Raw genomic sequence first — 23,554 nt, forward strand, 5'->3', positions numbered from 1 at the left:
CCTCCTTTAATGGACAGTTTTATCTCATTATATTTTTATAGTAGTTAAATGACTAGCTCAATTCAAAAAATACATTTGAATAATAATAATATGAATATTAATTAAGTCACCTTTATTTATAAAACACTTTATACAGCAGAGATTATTTCAAAGCAGCTTTACAGGGATAAACAGGAAAATAATGATTCAATGATGCAAACAAAGTTACATTCTCAAATAGTCAAATAGAGTGTGGTCAGTTTAATTAATGCCAATAACAACAGTCTACCAGCAATGAAAATAAAAAAACAACGGGTCTCATTCAACTAATAATTGCGTGGATTATTTCGTATTTGTACGCACATGAAAACTTCTCCAAAAAAAAAAATCCCATTTAGAGTATTCAATGAGCAGCCGCGTGCACAAGGTTAGTCATATATGCATAACTATCTCCATATAAGGGCTTTCCAGAAAAAACGTTCCTTTACAGACTTTCGTCATTCTTGTCACACATATGCCGCTCTCTGCAGACGCGCTCTCGCCAGATCAAGCAGTGCCAAGGTGTCACTCAAAACCAGTTCAAACACAAACAACTTTTATACAGAACTTTCATTACCCAGCTGTACAGCTCTACTCTTTCACTGTTATGATGAAATCAAATAAAATTGTATTTATTATAATAATTAATTATAGTCATGTAGACTTATTAACAAAATGATAAGGCTGTACAGAGAAATAGTTTGTTGCGTACGTGTGGTTTCAGTTGTTTCTACATGTTTCTGTAAATTTACGGACCAACGTTTTTGGTCAATTACAATTTGTTGGTGAAAACGTTCGTACGCAGATTTCACGCACAAATTTGTGTGTACGCATGTATGAATGTGGCCCAATGAAAACGGGCCGATATTTGCGATATTTTTTTCAAGAGATTAAGTTAAGTGCACCTAAGCATTAAATGACTAGGTTGTAAATAATTTTAAAAGTATAAAAGTTTTAAGTATAGTACAGTCAGTGTGCACTTTATTATGATGCTTGCTTGTTGATACTGTGTGCAATAGTGTAATTATTTTAATTATGCTTAAATATTTATTTTCAGAATTTAGTTTCACCACTGAACTCTTTTTTTCTTGTTCTACCTCACCTGTTTTTACTATTTGTTAAATATTGTTTTTTTTAGTTCAATAAATGTTCCTTTTTAAAAATTTTAATTGTTATCATCCTGATCATTGTGTCATTTTTATGATGTAAATTGAGGGAGCAAAAGCAGTATCGGCTCCAAATATCGGCTCAAGAAAATCGGCAGCCCGTATCGGTCATCGGCTAAGGCTGATGAAAAAAAATCGGTATCGGCACTAAAAAATCCATATCGGTCGATCCCTAGTTTACATGTATTGTAGCCCACAGTCTAGTTTTTTGGGCAACAATACACACTTTTTTTTTTTTTTACAAATAACTTGGCAGAAGCATAAATATAGCAGAGCCTAGATTTTATGCTTCTGTTCATTAAAGGGTTAAATACTTTTACTTGTATTTACTACAGTTTATGAATACATTTTAACCACAAAAATGTGCACTGAACCATATTATGTTCTTTATAATTGGTCAAAGTGTTAAAACACTGTTGCGTCTGTCTGACAAAAGACTCTCCATTGCCTGGGGCGAACCTGAAACTCAAACCCATCCAGCTAGTTTGTTCAACAATACATTCTTTTATGTGTCATTCATTGAACTTTCTTAAATACCTCATTGAGACATCATGATCAACTAAACTATTTAGATGAAAAACATCTTGTTCCTCAAAAATGCATTAAGTCACGCCTACTTGTCCATGATGCTAGACATTTACAAAGCAAATGAATGGGCTTCATCAAATCGTAATAAAACAAACAAGCTCATGACTGGACAAGCAGTCAAGAATGAGATCTGAGAACATCTGCCATTTATCTGCAATCACATAAAAGCAAAGCATTCCGTATATTATCTCTAGAATGAATCCTGGGCGTGTTAACGCTCTGTTTACGAGAAGGATTATTGTGATATGTTTGGTTTCACAATGTGGACAAACAACTGCTGTCACCATTTACGTAGTTTTAATATGTAACTGTCAAACGTTTGACACTTGCCATTTTTTGGGAGAGTTACGTCTACACTTTCAGCATTGTCTGATCCACTGTTATTGTAAAGATTTTTCAGGAATGCATAATATATCAGACATTATTTTAAATGTATTGGTATCAGGGCTGACATTAGAGATTTAATTTAAGTTGGTATAAAATGAAAATTCACCCCATCAACTTTGTAAATGCATGTTTTTAGATCTTATTGTGAATTTGTGAACACTTCATCCATGTATACTTTTTTGACCTTGTAATGTTAATCAAAATATCAAAACTCGATCTTTCAGTGAAGGCAAGGCAAGTTTAAACAATGTAAAAATATGTAAGTACACAATAAGTGCATTGTATCAAATTATTAATTAAAATGTTAGTACATAATAGTTAAGGCCACCTAATATAAAGTGTGTCCTCTCTGGTGACATATACCGAATTTCTCCAATCATTTAAGTCTGTTTAATTAATTTCCAAGCCCTTTCTTACAATCAACTGCAAGTTCGCATCATTATTGGTGCAATGGCCACAGCCCAATATCCGTCAAGTGTTGATGCCCCATGTAAATATAGTGTAACAAGTTAACAAATTACACATTACAGTTCTCTTTGGACAGAACCATAAAACGTAAATCACATTGCAAGCATTGTCTCCTCCGTGTTTACTTCTGAAACAGAATATTAACATTTTATCACACTGTAAACCCTAATAAGTTGGCAAAACAATTTTTTTAAGTTAAGAAATTAAGTTTAATTGAGCAGTTTTCTTCATATTTTTACTTTGTAATCATATATTTTAATTGCCCTGAACTTGAAATATTTGAGTAAGCCAATTCATACATTTAACTTAAAAATACATAAATCGCACATTTTTAGTGGTGGAACCTTGACTAGCTTTATAGCCAATTGGTTACACGATGCTTTGGAAGCAAGTGGTACTTTCAGTGAAAAATCAGACTTCTCTCTGGTGTAGGGTTGGGCATCGAGAACCGGTTCCAACTTGGAACCGTTTAAAAAATAACGATGCCATTGGAATCGTTTAGAAATTTTGTTTTCGATTCCAATCATCGGTTCCAAACGCGCAAGTTTTCGGAAGTGCTTGCCGCGCCCGTTTGTTCTGTTGCAGCCATGGAGCACGGTAAGCGGTGCTCAAAAGTGTGGCTTTATTTCACTTTTTAAAAAAAAGCCTGGGTCGGCACAGTGCAACACATATGACAAACTTATTTCTTGCACGGGAGGATGCACTACAAATATGTGGTGTATAAATTAACGATTGTAGCGTGTTTGAAATGCTGCGCAGGTCTGTCCTCCTTGGGCAACCCTGCGCTAACCAATGTTATTAAAGGGATAGTTCACCCTGAAATGAAAATAAAGCCTTCTTTTACTTACCCTGATGTTGTCCCATTGCCCTATGTCCTATGACATTTAAAATACTGTTCCTGCACGCGCTCCTTCCTATTATGGCAGTGAATGGCGATCAGCTAAAACTTTACAAAAAATAAACTAATGTATCACGCAACGATACAGAGAGACGCGCGCCATATGGAGAGTGTTCAGGGGGCACACTATAAGGTTTTGCGAGAAAGAAATTGTATTATTCAGTCAAAACACTGAGCTCGGCCGTTATTCTGAGCGCGCTCCTCTGTGTACACTATGAGCCGTCAGCAGCCGCCGGCGCTCATGCCTACTATAATAACACTGTTGTCATTGCACCCAGGATAACACACACACACACACATGCACCATTTTGAGAAATCAAGCTCAATAGAAAAAAACGCGATTCTCGTCTTTTCTATAACGTATATGATAAGAAATAATACTAATAATATAACCTCCTTAAGTGAATATTGTGTACCGGTTGTCATGACAATATTGCACGAGGCTACTGCGGCTTGGAGTGCGCACACACAGGAACACGCGCATTAGAACAACAGCTGGGTGAGTATAAGATGGCTTTATTTTCATTTTAGGGTGAACTAACATTATCCCACCTCGTCATAATCAGGTAAGTGATTGTAGTGTAATAAAGCCCTTGACCAAATTGCGAATTGTGGTGAACAACAACGTTACTGAAATTATTTTCCCCCCTCGTAGATAAATGTAGCTATACGCAAATTGCCCACGCTAGTAGCAGTCCTAATATGACTGCTGTTAATGCTATTGTTAAACCGGGACTCGGTGTGAAACTCCATTCCCCTTTGCAGCAAAGCAAGTGAAAATGCCAGTAGAGAAAGTCCCAAAACTAAAACTCATTATTGAATCAAAATACAATTTTCCTCTGTGAAATGAGCCTGTGACATGTTGTGACTACACCCCTCAAAGAATCGGAATCGAGAATCGAAAAGAACCGTAATCGAAACTAAAAATCGGAATCGGAATCAGAATCGTTCAAATCAAAACGATGCCCAACCCTACTCTGGTGACATATATTGAATTTCTCCAATCTTTTAAGTCTGCTTAGTTCCCAGGACCTTCTTACAATCAACTTCGCTACTAACAAGTTTGCATCATTTTTGGTGCAATGACCACAGCCCAATATCCAATCAACAAACAATGGATAAAAAAGTCACTGCCCTAAAAAATCTTTTTTCCAAAAACCTTTTAACTCGGATATATATCACAATACAAAAGAGAAATCTGTTGCAACTTCTGTTTCATCGCGGCTTTAATCAAATTACTCAAGTAATCATTTAATCTCAAAGCCAAAGCAACTTGTAGTGCAACTACGGCTAACTTCAGGAACAGTTCAATTGGGGCAACCAGATGTATTGCGCAAAAGAACCACAGTATGATAAAGTTTACTCAGAAACCGCAAAGTTCATTAATACCTATTCCTTGGAAGTTATCCTTCAACTTTTATGTTACCGACTCCACTTGATTACCACTATTTATCATTGTCCAAAAGGTGATAAATAAATGTACTTCTTACTACAGCTAACCTAAGAACTGCTTTGATGGTGGTAAAAGGCACGATTGCCACCTTTTATGAAGCTCTTGAGGAATTTTAGCAATGCTTTGAGGGGTCTATTTGAACAGGATAGCAGGCCTACAAGCCAATTATTGACACAGCATTTGGATGCGAAACAAGTTAAAGGCTTGTGTGAAGAAGGACGGAGCCCAATCAATTCACCAAGAGACTTCACAATAACACGCCACAAACACAGCGGACTCAGCTCCACACCGACTGAGGCCTTCAAACAGGGGGAAACACCATCACCACTTCCTTTAAACTAATCCAGGAAAAGGCAGTGGGAAAATTATTCAGCACTTTGTTCCTCTTTGTTTACTGCATGGATCGCCCGAGAAAAGCACAGTTCCAGATTAACTTTTTAATTTATTCAAATAACCATTCAGGGAATGAATGGTTATTCGTCAGGGACACTTCTGGGAAGATGTCTGATAAATCAAGATGGAACTACATGAGAATTAACTACACAAACTGAAACAGTTTCGACTCCACTTAGGCTAGTCAGCTAGTCAAATTTAGCACAGAATTTGGAGGAAAATCATTTTAAATATGGTAAAACGGAGCAGAGAGTACTACAGTTTTAGATAAAAGTGCAAATCAAATTAGCCAAAATATTGAACAATCCAATGTGCAATGGGTAGAAAATTTACCCTATATTTTTTTCTAAATGCATGTTATTAATCTTATCGTGAATGATTCATCCATGCAACTTTTAATCAAAATCTCCCAGTGAAACAACAAACTTGATGTTAGCCGGACTTCTTCAATCATTTCGTTCACCCTTTTCTTACAATCAACCACAAGCTCACATCCAGATCTGCCATCATCCAACCAACAACCGATGGAAAACACGATGTCCTGACTCCCGACCCTACATTTTTTCTGTTTGAAAAACCTGTTTCATTAAAATGTACATTACAATACAGAAGAAACGGTCTGTCGCTACTTCTGTTTCGTCGCAACTTTAACAGAGCATTTACACAGGGTGTTAACCCTTCTCATTTACTTTGAATGGGTGACACCATGCTTTGCCGAACTGAATTGTGGGTTCCATTGCGTCCTGTCAATGGCATTGCTTGTGGCAGAAGTTGAAAATTGTTCAACTTTTCAAGCGCTAACGCAGGCATCAGCCAATCAGATCGCCTACGCAAATACCCTAGCAGACACTCGGGTAGTAATGTGATTGGCTAGCTTCAGACACGCTAGCCAATTGCATTCATGCATCACCAGAAAAGTAATGAGATTGGATGTTGTCACTATAACGGTCGTGTCAACACCAAGCTTCAGACATGCCCTCCATCAAGTGTCGACGCCCCATGTGAATGCAGAGTAACAAGTTATCAAATGACATTACAATTCTCTTTGGACGCAACTATAGCAAACCCTAAATCACATTGCAAGCATTGTCTTTGTGTTTATTTCGGAAACAAAATGACATTTTACCATATCAGAATTAAACTTCAAAAAGCCTAAAGAGTTTTAATGACTCCACACAAGATGTTCACAGAGGTAAAAGCATGAGTAAGACTATCTGCAAATCAAATGCTCAAAACCAAACGGATGATTCATTTGCTTTGCTCAAGGTGACTGCTTTGGCTTGAGCCTTGGCGATGTGGTCTATATGCATTTCGGTGGGGTTTCCTCACTGACTCATAATCACTACTTGATAAGCAAGCCCCACGCGAGCAACTTTCCAAGTCAAGTTATCTGCAAGTAAAGCTCTGTATCTTAACTTGATCCACTTCAGATTCAAGACAAAGAGTTTGGGGCAATTAACAGAGTTAGTATTCTCTTTAAAAACAGATGAACAGTTGTCAAGGGTTATCATGTAATAAAAGCTGAGCCAACAAGGAAATCCACCGAAACCTACCTTAGAAAAAATCCATCTCACAAGAACCGTGATTACAGACCAAATCAGAGCTATTCCCATTGGACCTTGCAAAAACGGTGGATCATAGTCTGCGTACAGGTGTTGCAGTGTATGACAGTATGTGGGTGTATGGATTTGCGTACGTGTGTTCGCATGTGTGCACGACTGTAGATGGCTGGAGACCAGCTCAAGGCCCAGACAGAATGCGTGCTGAGCTTAGTGCAGCTGTCTTAGTTGTACACACGCACACACACTTAAACGAACTGTCCGTGTTAGCCCTAAATGTCTCTCCCTCTCCCATACACACTCACACACAGCCACCTAGCAACAGCCAACCAGACCAGCAGCGCTACTGACGTACATGGTGGGAGGGGCTGGCAGCAGGAGAGCATGCTAGTCTCCTTATCAGCAGTGAACAGAGCAGACTGTATGCTTTATTTTCTAAATAAAACACTTCTCAGCTGCCTTGTAATCAAAGATGTGTGCTCACTATCATGAAGCATATTTATTTTTATTTTCAGTTTTGTGACCTCAAGGACTCACATCTCATAAGAACCTGTTATGTTATCATAAGCGTATATTTGGAACCAAATTTCTTTTTATTTGTTTATTTGTATTATTATCATCTAGTCAATATACATGTTTGTATATTTCATATATATATATAGAATATTTAGAATCAATTATAATTATTTATATAATAATTTTTCTTACTATAATTGATCATTATTATTCATATTCATTGCCGACTCGAAGTCAGAGGAAAATTATATTTTTATATATTTTTTTTATTATTTTAAATATTTGATTTTATGTGGGGTTTTTTTACTTCTTATGAAAATGCAAACTATGCGCAGTTCACGTTTCACCATGCACAGATAGACCCCAACATGGACGTCGGAAGCAAAATAAATAAAATCCTCCCACAGAAAAAGAAGAAGCCATTTACATTAAGTGCAAATAGCCCGCCATGCTTACTAAAAGTCTGTGTAGGGGTAAGGCACATGGCAGAAAGTGGATGCATATTGACCCGAGGTTCGAATCTGCCTTTTGCCGAACTTGCTCAAACATCACATATCAGATCGAAAAGGCAATTATTTTCAATAAAAATTAAGAAAATATTAGAAAAGTGAAAAAAAAAAGCGTCTAGTGTGTTTAATAATAAAGTGTTTATCAGTTAGGGGTAGGTAAACAGACATGCACTGAATTAGAGACACTATTAAAACATCTCAATAAAGCCAGCCTAACTTAATAGGAAATAGCCCTCCGTTAAGCTTAACAACAAGCAAGCTAATCTGGCGTCGACGTAAAATAGCACTGTGCAAGGCCGGAAATGCCTTCAAATTAAGATATGAATTCCCTTTGTATGAGTTCTTGTATTTTTTTTTATAACATTTTTAAGCAATATCACACAAGCAAGAGTAATATTTTCTCGAATATCAGCACGATTGCAAACTGATATTCATTTTATATAACGGTTCAAGAAACAATAAGTTGATATGACTTGACAATTTTTAGACACAACGTTGTCAATTCTGACAGATTTTGCCAACAAATCTGATTCCAAACAAAGCAGAAAAGTTGCATCTCCAGGCAACTCACAGCGGTGTTTTGATTTGATTTCACCATTTTTGAACAAATCAAGTGAGTCAATGATTCATTCATAAAGTGGACACTTGCTACTTTGATAAATGAATCAGCCGGTTTGAGCGAATCGGTTGAATGAATGATTCTATAGGCCAATTCACGCCGCACTGCAGAAAGACGGCAACAGACGATTCGTCTGGTTTTGCAGGATCAGTGTGTTACCCGTCGGATTGTGCCAGAGCTTGTTTTTCACCGATTGAACATGTTGAATAAGAATGTCTGAAAAGTGACGTGCTGTAATCTGGTGACTGTCGACGTTGGTCTGCATCTCTGAATTTGCCTTATGATTCAAGGGGCAGTCACACTGCACTTTTCGTTACATTGACTTCCATTCAAACTCGCAAGCTTATGCAAAAAGTTTTGCTGCGTTACAAAGTTCAAGCTTGGTGAACTCTGAGCTGCGAATTCGCATCATGTGACCACGTGTGACCAGTAGAAGATCGATACAATCACAGTGACCTCTTGGCTAAATTAAAAGAATTATATTTTTGCAGTAAAGTCGAGTAGATTGAATGTTATACTATTTGTTATATGTTGAATTCAGAGAGTGACGTCATATCACGACCTTTGCCATGTCAGACGAAATTTCGCATTCTCAGACTGGTGTGACCGCGTCTATCATAATTTTTTCCCAACATCTCATATTTCTATATTCAAAATGTTATATTTAGAACATTAATATCATTAAATTATTTAGGTAATTGTAATTCCTGCGTAAATAGATTTTGATAAATGTTAAGATGGGTTTTTGATACCGATTTAATTTAATTGGTATAACAGTCCTATAGTGTACAGTGCTTCATATTTACTTTAATGAAGAATAGTGCAATTTTCAACAAAATAATGCAAATCCATTGTTAAGCAAGAGCCAAAAGCATGTTTTAAGTTTAGTGATTTTAAGTGTGGCTTGGACTCATTTTAGGAACAGGTGTAACACAAGCTCCCTCTCTCAGACCAAAGTTGGCCTCTCCTAGCAGTGACATCACCACATCTATCTGCGGAGAAGCATTTCCATAAATAGCAGAACAGCAAGTTGGATGAGCTGGACCCACGCAAACCAGAGTCACAGAAAACAGACTTTCCTTGCAACTTCCAAGACACTAATGGCCCCGTTTCACAAAAGCGAGACGCATTCGACCCTGCTGATAGCATGTGGGGAATGAGCACAGCAATCAAATATCATTCCTATTTAAACATCTTTGCTTACAGCCCGGGAAAACCCCACCGCTGTGTCCAAAACCTAACATCCTCTCTGCTTTGAATGTTTCTCCCAGTACAGACTTACTGGCACTCATGTAAATGTGAGATCAATGACATGGGAGTTGCGCGCGCTGGGTCACATGTCCAATAAACAGCACAGCTGACGATGTGCGTATTTGCATTTGAGAGCAAAAGAGACTAGCGCTTGAGAGAGGGGCCATCGCAGCTGTGGATTCCTGAGTCAAACACAGGAAGTGTAATGATGGAGAGCATGACGTGGTCCTCATGAGGCTCCTGTTCCTGACCCCGTGCTCTCAGCTCTTAGGCCCGGGTCCAAACAAAAAAACCCTTACAGCATGTCATGAGGGGAGTCAGGGGTGTATTTACTTGGCTTCATTTTGTCAATGTAATACAGCCTGTTCGGACAGAAAAACCCATTCAACATTACTGTGTGATCTTGATTCTGCTCCAAGGACTGCCACACAAAGTCTGATTACAGTTGTTGTTGATCAGCTCTTATCTGCACCATGTTTACAACTTTTCTGTCGGAGATGCTTTTTGATTGAAGATTTGTGAATCTCACAGAAAAAGTAGTAACTTGAACATCCCAAAAACGAAAAAGTTAAAAAATATTTTTTTATTTTTTTATTGCAACCACAGCATTTTAGTTTTTTATTGTTTTACAATGATTCTCATTACTGCAAAACAGTAGGCTACAATAATTGCATTTGATACGATGATTGTTTTATTAATATCAAATGTTTATTTTATATTAGGGATGTCACAAGTACCGGTACTTCGGTACCAAGTCAGTACTGAAATTATAAAAATGTGACGATACCAGCATTTCTGTAGTAACCCTACCGACTCCTGAGTATAATAGTTAAATAAATGAAAAAAACATTTAGCCATGGTACTGAAATTGGTACCGAGTACCGTACAATTTTTATGGTATTGGTACCGACTACTGAAATTTTGGTACCGTGACATCCCTATTTGATATATTAATTATTAAGTCATAGGGGTGTGACGAGATTTCTCGTCGAGGTGAAAAGCTGTCTCGTGTCACAATCTATATTTTTTACAGTCTATGGTCATAATGTCATGACGGAGTGTGAGGGTGAAGTTAGGATAGAATAGGCCAACACTACGTTTACATAACGCATCCATTCTAGTTTTGCGTTTTATATAAATAAAAACTATTTAAAGCTACACTATGTAACTTTTCCATCCACTAGAGGTCGCCTGTTCAAAACAAAGGCGAAGTGTGATGACGCCACGTTTGAGCGCAGAATCTCGTGGTCTTCACCTCACAGCCGGTGGAAAAGAGTCAGGATAGGACTCGGGCAGAAATCATGTTCATGGATGCGTTTATTAACATTACTGTAGTCTGAAGCAGAGCAGGACCGAGTGTTGTGGAACTGAGCAAGGCCGCAGGAGCGATTGAAGAGCGGGACTGTTATTATGACACGGTCGCCGGCGCCACTTCCTCTTTTCCAGTCATGAGTATGAGGTAACGCAACTCTGTTTATCGTATATTAGATATATCTGAGTGTGTTGAAAAGGAAGTTATGACGTTTGCTCGGCGGCTGCTATGACACTTGTTCACACTGCAGTGAGAGTACAGCGTTTCTGCTAAATAAAACTGGAAACCGAGGGTAACGCAGATATGATCGACAGGCGACTCCTTCAAACGCATAACTCACACGTCCAGGTCCCTTGGTTAAAATAGCAATTTCTCACGATTTACAAATAGTTGGAAACATTTTGGATATTCTAAGTACTCAACTGAACAAAATATATAACACTGGCCTAGTGGTTTTTGGATATTTTACTGCAAAAATCTTACACATTTCACCTTTAATTCAGGCGGATAACAGTCGTTTCAATTCCATCAGCTCACCCAACACGAGCTGTTTTGAGTCGTGCGCGCAGCACTGATCACGTGACGATAGTGTTATGAGTGTGCGTTACGTGTGTTAGTGAAGTGCTCGCATTGTACGAGTGTGTGTTACATGTTAGTGGACTCGACTGTGGTGAGTTTATATTTTAAAATGCGCGTTCGGCACCACCGCTCCCTATTCCCAGAGTACGCACAATCACGAAATTCAAAGTGAAAGTAAACGCGAGCGTGCATTCAAACGCGATTTCAATACGTTACTGCTGTTTGAAAGCAGCTCCTTGAGGCACGCGAATATCTCCCAATATAAAAGCTATCTCTTAGCTCTGTATCATGCTTGAAGATACATTTGGTCTCTATTTGCACTTTGAATATTGAGTACTTTGATTATGGTTATTGTTTGCACTTAATATCTATGATCAATTTGTGGGAGTTCAGTTAGGAGGTCAAAAGAAGCTCATGTGCAGTTCTAAAGGTCTGAAGAGACAATCATACAGGAAAGCAGCCAGTTGAGTTTTTGCCAAAACCTTTACAGTGCTTTAGTATTGTTGTCTTTTACTTCATATGATAATTCATACTCAGAAAATAGAACTGAAATGACATTCATTACAAGATGATGATTTAAATAATTTCAAATACACTTGCAAACAATTTTTCTAGTCATGCATTTCATCATTGAGGATTTCTTAAAAATACTATGTAAAAATCTCGTCTCGTTCTCGTGAACCCAATCTCATATCTCGTCACACCCCTATTAAGTCAACATTAACATTTAATTCTATTTAATCTTTACATTTAATTTAAATATCTTCCATATACCTAGATTACACATTATACAGACAAACATTCATGTATTTGATCAAATAAGAAAACAAATACAAATATCAATACAAAAATGACTATCATCTACAACCTTTATACTATTTTGAATTTGAAGTAATGAGAAAAATCATGAATAATTACTCAAGTAAAGTGTTGAAACAAAATGTTATAAAAAATATATACATCTCCCCTATAGGGCTGGGTATTGACACAAATTTCAAAATTCCATTCAATTTCGATTAACAAGCTTGCAATTCAATTTGATTTCGATTCGATTATGATTATTTTGGATATATATCAGGTACAATATATGGCAAATTTTCAAGGAAAACAAATCTGTTAAATTACACTTTATAAAAAAGATTTATGAAATATATACACTAAAAACTTGCCAGATTTATTAAAACATGCATTAAATATTGAAGAATTATAATAAAAAATAGAATATTGAAAAATTATAATGAATATGTAGCCTAATATGGTGCACATTATCATAAACTGAAAACAGGATGACTAATCAATTCTTGGGATTTAAGAATCGTTATTGGTTCGTAAAAATGAGAATCGATTAAAATCGAGAAATCTATATTTTTTTTACCCAGCCCAAATATACATATACAGATACAACTACAATGTTCCTCAAAAGAAAGCTTCATTATGCAAAAGTAAACAGGTTTTCGACAGGTTTCATGAGATTCGCTCAAAAGCTGATCAATAGGAATCAATCAAACCAAGAGGTGGGAAAATCAAACTCGCATGAAAGTCCTTGTATGAAATCAACCACAAGTTGACACTAGCCTTTCCATGGTTCCTAACAGGTGTAAATGTCTACTTATTAAGGAATCAAATTTTCTTTGCTTAAATATGATCACAGGTTATACATCATATCGATCCAACTTGTCTTAGTTTGAAATGAAACAAAGGCAAGCATAAGGTCATTTCGGGTGTGCCACAGGGTTGCCGCGTTCTTTCAATTCTCCCCCAAGCACGCTTCCACATTTTCTTTCTTGAAAGCGATAACGGTCAGTTTATACTATAGTCAAGCTCCAACTTATTTCTTCCTCATGTCTAATTGCATCCGAGAAAAAAAAAGGGAGTGGGTTCATGGCAGAACAAGCAAACAAAAGAGGAAGCCAGACAGATTCCCATTAAACCTTATCCGACATTGTGCTTCTAAACTCACTCAGATTAAAGGAACAGGCCTCGGAGAGGGCTCATAAATTCAAAGCGTCCTCATGATTTATAGCACCATGCTGTGAAATGCTGGATAACGGTAGTGCACATTCCTGTAAGTGCCAAGCCATAAACGCTGTTTTTACTGCACAGGTTATAGAGTCGGTCAGGTCGCAACTTAAACTAACTTATTAGTTAAGTACACCTGCACTTTCTTCATGCTGTTCCAAATCTGTATGACTTCCTTCTTGAATTCTTTTTTGGTCCATACAATGAAGTCAATGGGGTCCAAACTAGTTGTTTAGGGCCCCACAGTTTCAGTTTCCATACAGGACATTCACAGTATGGAAAAAGCAGCTGAAAGTCTTCAAAGTATCTTATTTTGAGTTCCGCAGAAGAAATAATGCCATGCAGGTTTGGAAATGAGGGTGAGTAAATGATGACATTTTTATGTGAACTATTAAGCAATACCAATAAGCAATGTCAAACATGTGGTTGCCTTTCCCTCTTATAGTCAAACTTCTCAACACATTGTGTAACAGATCTCTGCAATCTCAATGGCATTTACAGTAGCCTCCCTGCTAGATGGTAGCACAATTTGCTGATGGCCGTTTTGTGTTGCAACCAGGATTTAAGTGACAGGAAGTGAATCAGAGTTGTGTGACATGACATTCAACGGTCATGGCGCTGAGGCAACAATGGAGTCGACAAACCAAACAGACCCCAACGCAAGGGATCCGAACATCCACCAAAACTAAATATTATCGAAGAACATTTAATTGATATATTAATCATTTAATATCAACATTACTGTATGTACATTTAAATTAAACATATTGCATAATATACAGAATTTATCAAAATAAATCATTAAATACCTATAACCTACAACCATTATACCATTTTGGAGTAATGAGTAACATCATGAATAAGAATTACACAAAACAGTATGTGTACATGTGTTGTACATTTGTGCAGAAATGCCACCCAATACGCAAGGGAAATGACATCAAGAAAATCTTTTAAGTGAGATACTGAAAGCCTGTCAACAAGGGTGGAGATTTGCGTCACTTCTAAATGAAGGCAATACTTTAATGCGCAAGATCCGCCATCCTGATGTGCCTCAATTCAAAGGCGTCTTTTAAAACTCACTGACCTGAACCGAAAAAACAAAAACAAAACTACAAACTTTGAACGAATGCAAAAGCAACTGAATGTTAATGGTGAATGTAAAAGCAGTCTCGGCAGTGCAAGGGTTACTCACACATTTACACACACCAGCAGCAAGTTGTGAAATACTGAAAACCGAACAGCTCCCTCCACATTCTTACCACATCCTGAAACTACGTCAGTCTAACAACATGGCACAAAAAAAACCTTATCGCATGAGTGAGATAAACAAACTCCTTAAAAAAAAAACAACTCCTCCTCGCCCTGTCTGCACCACCAAACACGGCTGATATGACCTCCAACAAATGTACTTCAAGCATGCATGTTGGCCTTCTAACACACACACACACACTCAATGATGTGATCTACCTTTGGCTCTCCACTCTCAAACTAGATGCCAATGGTGTCAGCGAGAGCCCACAGATATAGCGGACGCACCGGAGAGCCGCAATGCTTCACATGGCGCTTGGGAACGGGCTGCTCTGCCTAAATGGCAAAAACATGCTGTCGAGCTGCTGATAAGTCATTGACGCAGTAAAGTAATGCAGCACATGAATAAGTGTGTGATTCACAAGCGCAGGCACATCAGAGACACGGCAGGGGAAAGCTCACATGCACAGTACAGCTGCCTTAACCTGCTAGGAAGCACGTCATAATCTGGCACGAGATTATTGAGATTCTTCAAAACACATGTTGCAATTTACCAAACACAATGAGAATGACGTTCTTGCTTTGTTCTTTCAAGTACATTTCAGTCGCATGTATGTGTAACACTGCTAAACACATCGACGTGTGACTTATAACACAACGCAACACCCTCGTTTTTTGGGAAGACATTCGTTCGTTCATTTACAAAAAGCTTTGAGAAAAACAAGTGTGGGAGAAGTTGAGAGGAAAAAAAAAAAAAAAAAAAGAGTGAAGAGAAGAATGACGATAGAGAGCGAGAGATCCTGGCCATCTGTGATGTTGGCTGAAGCCCAAACCACTGCCCCCAGAGTCCAGGCACATGCTTAACTGCCTCCCTCTGCAATGCTAGCCTAACAAACACAGCAGCGAGGGGCACCTACACACACACACACACACACACAAGCGTTGCAACAGTCACTTATGTTTTATGACTGCACAAACACAAAAATTCAGTGTTTACAAAAAGATAATTGCCCTGCCTCTACAAGGCTGCAAAGTGTGCATATAACCTTCTAAAACGTTCAACAATCTGTTGAACGATGTGCTTTAAAGCTGATGCATGGAGATGTTAAAACGCTTTCTCTTATCTGTGCAGAATCCATAGTAAAACGTGTCAAAACTGTGGTGGCTTTCAACGTTATTCCGTTTATTCTACGACAAACGGTTTAAAACCATGAAAAAAAAAATATATGATGCCATCCATTTTGCTGGTGGTATACTTCTAAAAATTTAACTAATTTACTTGGAGTACATTATTATTATTATTATTATTATACATTAAATATATATACAATTATGGCATTTACATAGATAATAGGGGTGTAACGGTACACAAAACTGACGGTTTGGTACGTACCTCGGTTTTTTAAGTCACGGTTCGGTACAGCAGGGGAGAGAAAACTAAACAGTGGTTTACTGAAATTGTGTCTGTCCTTAAATGAATTAAATTATAAAGTTTCTTAAAGATAAAAAAATATCTCTGCTAATGCTGTAAAGTGTAAACTATATACTATATAGGGAGCCCTTACTTCCACACTATAATATAACAACAGAGCCCAAATTAGCCTAAATTCAGTATTTTTTTAAAATAATCAACACTCAAATAACATTGTATGCAAACATGTAAACTCCACATTAGGCAGTTTTTGCATTAACTTCTAAATCTAATTATTTTGTTGTTGAAATATAATTATTTATACACCGTGGCTGTCATTTTCATGACAGATTTATTTAAACAAATATTAAATAAATCAAGACATCACTAATAGGTAAAGTAGAATATAATGAATATATAGGCTAATATAGTGCATATATTTAGCGAAAGAGATCATTTCTCTAGTGAACTAACCAGCTGTGGACACTGAATTACTTCTGAGGTAAATGTAATGCTACGTAACATTGTTTACAAGCCATTTTATTGGTGTCTTACAGCCGTTGAAACACTGATGGAGCGATTACACCACATGATACGTGTCAGTAAGTTGTAATGTATCCTCAACATACCTTAAGATTTTGATTCATGATTATTATTTGACTAGGAAGAGATGTTCGCATTCACTGGCGCGCATATAGTGATCTGTCATATCAAATTATCGGCATTTATCGCTTGAATTTCATGATAAAATGGACAGAATACTTCATATGTTTGTGTGGGAACTCGGATTTAAATATGTTCCGTGTGTAAAACAAGCCTACTGTTAACTGTTAAAGATTGCATTCGTATACAGTTACACCCCTAATAGATAATATTAATATTGATTATTTCTAGTATTGTTATTAAATGTATAAAATTTCACGATTTTAGATCGTGAATGATTAAAATGTCTCCACAATCAGCCTTTGAAGAGAGATCGTAGTATCAGTTGCAGTACTGGCCCATGTTCCAACATACTATATACAATGCGGTGTACATTCACATCACATGTTTAGCAACGCAGCAGCAGGGTTATGCTCATGGTCCAGCTGCCATCTTGAAAGATTATTTTTGCATGTGTTTTAAAGCCGTGCCAGTTAAGCTTTTTATTCGCATGCTGTTCTGACATAAGCTTTTCTGAGCACAAACACCCAAAACGCACGCACGCATTTGTCCTATTATTTGTCATTTGTATATTTGCTCTTATTTTTTTAATAACAAAGATAAAATTATCCCTATTTTGGCCTAAATGGTTTCATTCTTTTTTCTTTTGTTCCCTTGTAAGGCTACATTTTTTTTTTTAAATGTATAGGGAAATTAATTTGGCTGAACTGCTTGGTGACTTGCAAAAAGTCAATATAAAAACATTATTTTTTTATATATATATATTGTGATAAGATTATAGATCAGGATCCTGTCTAAAAATAAATTGTGATATGATATTTTTGCCATATAACCCAACCTTAACTACAACTACTACTAGTAGTCGTAATAATAATAATAATAATAATAATAATAATAACCTTTTCTGTTTCTAATTATTATTATTGTAGTTATTGTTTGCATAAAATGTAAAAAAAAATATATATATAATAATAATAATAATAGCACATTAATATATTTTAATGTTACGATGCAATTTACAATGATAATATTAAAATTATTATTTTAATAATTATAATTATTAATTGCATAAACTGTATACTACTACTACTACTACTAATACTAATAATAAATGTAAAAAAAGGTTTGCATTTGCTGTAGTTATTTGCATAAAATGTAAAATAACACATTAAACGTATCTTTTAAATGTGCAGGCAAATACACAATTACAAATTAGCATTTATAATATTAGAATTTAAAGTGATAATATTAACATTGATTACTATTTCTATTGTTATTAACATTTTAATTGCATTCAAATATATACGACTAATACTACTACTAATAATAAATGCGAACAATAAATATTTTGGTTTATAACTATTATTATTTGCATCAAATGTATACTGTAGAACAAATACCGAAGAATTGTCTTGCACTATAGATTACTATCCAATCAAATGGCCTTTAATGGCCAATGACTAGTAATGGCAAATAGCACGGTTCTTGAATGTAACATCACGAATGTAAGCCTACACCAACTCAAGAAAGAAAACGGAGCTGGTCAAGCAATTTCACAGGGTCTAGAATTATTTAAAATGAAAATACATATGACAGGACCAGAAATGGTGACCCGAACTTGGTGGAAAGCTGTGCTACACTATGCTGATCTCATCTTTTCATAAAAATATTGCTCTAAGCCGCTGCACTGCAAGCTGGGCCAAGAACAGGCTGGCCAATGTGACCAGCTTATTCCTCGCTACAGAAATCCCGAATATGCGTCCCTTCCATAAGGAGGGAGCACAAAGGCCTGGACTTGTCAAGACTGAGGGCCAAGAGCCGCTTCGGGTCTATCCCACATTCCACCCACGGATGAAATTCCAGCGAAAATCCAGGCAGAACTTTGGTGGGTTTCAGAGCACGCTCTCTGGGAGGCACTTAGTCAGGCATTGTGTTTTTAGAGAAGGCGGTTGTAGCTGCTGGGCTTTCATGCATGCAGCATAACAGACAGGGATAAGAGACAAATGCTTTTTGCACAAAGCTTGCCAAAGCAACGCCATTAAGAGAGGCAAATAGGTCTCAATGCATTGTGGGTCAAACTCCCAATGGACCTCGAAATTGTATTAAAAACCAAGGGAACCCATTTTTCTGCTGGCAAAACACCTGTTAGGATAGAGAGCAAGTCAGAAAATCTATGATATAATGCTAATATGGCCACTGTTGTTCTTCAGAACAATCCAAAACATTCAGCAGCAGCTAGTTTGACTAGAAAAGCAGCAGCCAAATACATTTGCATATGTTTGACTTTAGAGATGCTGATAGCATCTGGTAGACTCAGACAACCAGGGGCAGTTGTGGCAATACACTGGACAGAAGGGTTATCTAATCTAACTCTCAATACAAGCGGTTGCTTGGTGACATGACCCTTATTGACTGACTACATCTTAAATTCTAGGCCTCAAAGCCCTGCAGGGCTTCTAAGCATGTTATCTCTCACTGTGTGAGCTTGCTGCAAGACTAGTACATTTATCAAGTACAGTGAGTGGCAATCCTTTGACCTGGAGATATGCATTATCTCATATTAAAGATTAAGTACAGGCCACAAAAGATTACAGTTCATCTTAAAAGTATCCTATGTACATGCACTGCCTATATACTATACCTATTACACATGATAGCATTATATTACTCAATGCGCAAGCAACTGTTCCACCATTTTATACCTATTTTCAAAAGCAAGAAAAACGTCATACCAATTATAACATGGTTGAAAGAGATTCAATGCAATATAACCACAAAGCCTACTGTATCATATTTGATACATGCTTTAACATGATTAAAACTTTGTTGAAAAAACCTGTTGCACACAATCTACCTTTCATAAAATAAACGTTAGAATTACTTTTAAGTTGTTAGTCATAAACATTGACCGAAGCATGTGTGTATCAAATATGATAAAACCGGCATTTTATGAATGTTTATTTGTACAATTCTCAAACATTATTGCATCAGAATTTCATCTTACTTTTTGGCCATACTAGTAACATCTGCACCAAATTGCATCTCTGAATAAAGGTGTTTTCATTTTTCTCCTGGAGTGTGAGCTCCATGTTCTTACTATATCATAGGCTACTCTGTAATAAAGCCTGAATGTATCAAATGATACAAAACATAAAACACGTTGGTTTTTATATCTTTTTTATTTTGTCTAAATGTTCTATAAACTGTTCCAATGTTTTAAAAGAGGATTTTTCTGACTATTATTTAATATATCAGGCTTTACAGGGTTAAAAGCACCAGACGAATCATTCGGTTTGAAAAGGAGCAGAAAAACACCTAAAATCTCCCCAATGGACACTGAGTAACAAGTTGCAAGAGGGCTGACCAAGAGAATCCCCAACACATTTAAACAGTGCGTGTGTGAGGGGAGAGTGACACACTTTCAGCCTGAAAAGACTGTCAGCATGTGGCCCAAAGGGACAACAAAACATATTTTGTGTTGCCAACACCGCAGTATGACAGCGACAACAGACAATTAGGGAAAATAACGCTGTCTCTTGTCAAGCCCTGACACTTGGGGACTTCTGAGTAAATAAATCAAGACACTGAACAAGCATAAGAATAATGAAGCATGAATAGAAATTGGGCATCGTCTCAAAACCTTGTGAGCTGCCTACATATGCTTGAGAGCAGAGAATCGGTTGCATTAATAAAACAATACCGGAACTGGGTCATTTTAATGACGTTCGGTTGCGTTAATGGCCCAAGAATGTGCACCATGGTAAACCTTGCTAAACTAGTATGCGTTTTCAACTTCGCGAAACATACAGTATGACTACTGTAGTCCAATTCCCCAAAGAATGACTCTTATGACCCAGTTCTAAGACTGACTAATTGATACATGACAACGAGTAGTCAAAAGATATTGACAATATTTTATCAAATGAATGAAATGTATTATCGTTCATCAAGTCATTTGATAGCAGTAAAAGCAGCACGCATTACATTTCTTTTTTCTTCAAAAACACTAATAGAATAGTTAGTTACTACCAATTGTACCAATTAATGCCAATTGTTAAATTCATAGTACACAGGCAGAAGTTGAGCATCGTTTGCACGTTCCGAACCGTTCGAATAGTTTGGAAGCTCCAAAATGATTCGAACGAACATTCGGAACGCGCGTCTGATTCTCTAGGTAGGCAGCATGCTAGGTTTTGACACACAGCCCAAATGTTTTGTTCTTTACCTGTGACAGCTGCCTCGGGTCGGGGGCTCCGAATAAAGAGGAACTGGAGCTGAAACTAATGGCTCCCCTCCGGCTGAGAACATGTTTGGGAACCGGCCTGTCTAGAGGCAAAACCGGTAACTGATAACATAATTCCATTGAATAATATCAACGCTATGGATCCGGATCAAAAACAATTCAAACCCGCTGAAAAAAGTAGTAAAGAAATCAAAAGAAGGCGGAGGGGAGAACTTGCATGGAACTTTGCAACTCTCAAAAAGCACGGGAATCCCCTCTCTTTTAAATTGCAAATAAAAAAAATATCAGTTTAAATGCTCAAGAGGCGAAGTGCTTCATTTTGTTCGGATCTATCTGGTTCTCGCGCACACCGCCGTCATTATTGATATGGTCCATATTTCCCCACGCGCGTGTCTCGTGCTCCATTTCACTCGATTTTTATTCATCAGGCTCGTTTTTCTTCCTTTCTTCTCCCTTTTCCCATGCACAGATCACGGCCTGCTGGACGACGAGGCCTCTCCTCTATCTTTTTAGTATCTTTAGAAAAAAATGCTTCCTCATTTTTTAAACTCCGTCCAGTCGTGAATCATCATCATCGTGCAAATGGCTCCGCAGTCTCGTCTCCCAAATTAAAACAAAAGGCATGACCACTTCAAACCCTGATGCCGATGCTTGGAGGAGAAAACAGAGAGATCCTGCGAATAGATAAATGAATGTACGTGAAGTTGTATCCGTTTAACGACGGATTTCATTCAAGCTCTGCGCTGCATGAACATTTATTCTCGCTCTGTCTTTTTTCTCAGTGCAGACACACAGATAGCACCCGTAATTCAGCACACACTCAATGCAGCACTGTATATCAACCAGAAAAAAGTGGCCTGGGTGGAATCAAAACACGCCCCGCGACCACTCCATGCGTGTGTTGGCACATACTGTTCGGCCAGTGTCAAAAAGAAAACGCAAAACGGGAAATAAATTACGCTGATTACAAACGACAGTCTCAGTTCGTCCTGAATATTGCAAGCTGTTTCCGAACATGCACCACCTGCGAAAGAGATGGGGCTGTACAGAAAACGTTTGCAAAACGTCCTCGTCCGAATAAGCCAATAGGCGTGCAGCAGTTCATGTAAGGCCGGTTCCTATTGGACTAAACCGCGAAGCGCTATTGAGACGGCGAAACTCATTGGCTATGCTTTCAAGACAGATTTATGCACTCGTTCACTGACTGTACGGACCTCAACAAGGGTATTCCACTACAACGGGGTTTGCCCTGCAGCCGGTCTACATCATTGCCAGTGATTACCTTTTCTCTGTATGAGTCATCCAGTTATTCGTGAGCAATGAGCCACTGTTAACTTCTCTAAATAATAAAACCCATGAGTAAACGTTTTTTTTTGTTTTGTTTTTTTCTTTCTCCTTTTTAAAACATTTTAAAGGACCCTGCTGATAAACATATATTAAAACAACCTAAGTTGCTTTCATGGTCTGATAGTGTTCAGCTAACCATGATCACCCAGACCAGCCGACTGTAGGGTGGCTAAAACCACCACGGGAGATCAGCTAAGACCTCCATCCTAGGCCGTCCCTCGTTTGTTTACAGGGTTAGTTCACAAAAAAATGAAAATTCTGTCATTAATTCCTCATCCTCATGTCGTTTCAAACCCTTTAAGACTTTTGTTCATCTTCGGAACAGAAATGAAGATATTTTTGAAGCTTTCTGTAGGCTACTCTACATAGACCGCTACGCAACTGACACTTTGACGCTTCAAAAAGTTCATAAACAGATCGTAAAACTAATCCATATTTAGTCCAAATTTTATGAAGATACTTAATCGCTTTATATGATGGACAGATTGAATTTAGGCTTTTATTCACATTTAAACTTTGATCAGTGGACATAAACAGAAGCTCAACTCAACCTGCTTGATGCGTGAGAACAAACCTCTTGTGGAAGCTCAAATGTGCAGCGTAACATAAGAATGAACCTAATTGGCTCTTGCAGAAGCTCAAACGTGATGCGTAACACACGAGAATTAACCTCATTGGTTCTGGTGGAAGTTAAAACGTGATGCGTAACACATGAGAATGAACCTCATTGGTTCTGGTGGAAGTTAAAACGTGATGCGTAACACATGAGAATGAACCTCATTGGTTCTCGTGGAAGCTCAAATGTGCTGCCTAACACGAGAATGAACCTCAGTGGTTCTGGTGGAAGCTCAAATGTGCTGCGTAACACGAGAATGAACCTCATTGGTTCTTGCGGAAGCTCAAA

General features: G+C 37.5%; 1 protein-coding gene across 9 annotated transcripts in view; it reads right to left on the minus strand.

Moving 5' to 3' along the window:
* pde7a (phosphodiesterase 7A) overlaps positions 1–22,350 on the minus strand; it is a 55,486-nt gene extending 33,136 nt beyond the window's left edge. For 4 of the 9 annotated variants that reach the window (XM_079806879.1, XM_079806878.1, XM_079806874.1 and 1 more), the window contains exon 1: positions 21,286–22,329. In XM_079806879.1, coding sequence (XP_079663005.1) covers positions 21,286–21,423 — 138 coding nt within the window. In that variant the 5' untranslated portion in view covers positions 21,424–22,329. Of the gene's footprint in view, positions 1–15,205; positions 15,432–21,285 lie in introns of those variants that run through there. The other 5 variants (XM_079806876.1, XM_079806882.1, XM_079806881.1 and 2 more) reach the window with 5 other exon arrangements.
* Positions 22,351–23,554: the final 1,204 nt, after the last annotated feature.

This window comes from Gobio gobio (genome assembly GCF_949357685.1).
Source record: "Gobio gobio genome assembly, chromosome: 23".
NCBI classification, from domain to species: domain Eukaryota; kingdom Metazoa; phylum Chordata; class Actinopteri; order Cypriniformes; family Gobionidae; genus Gobio; species Gobio gobio.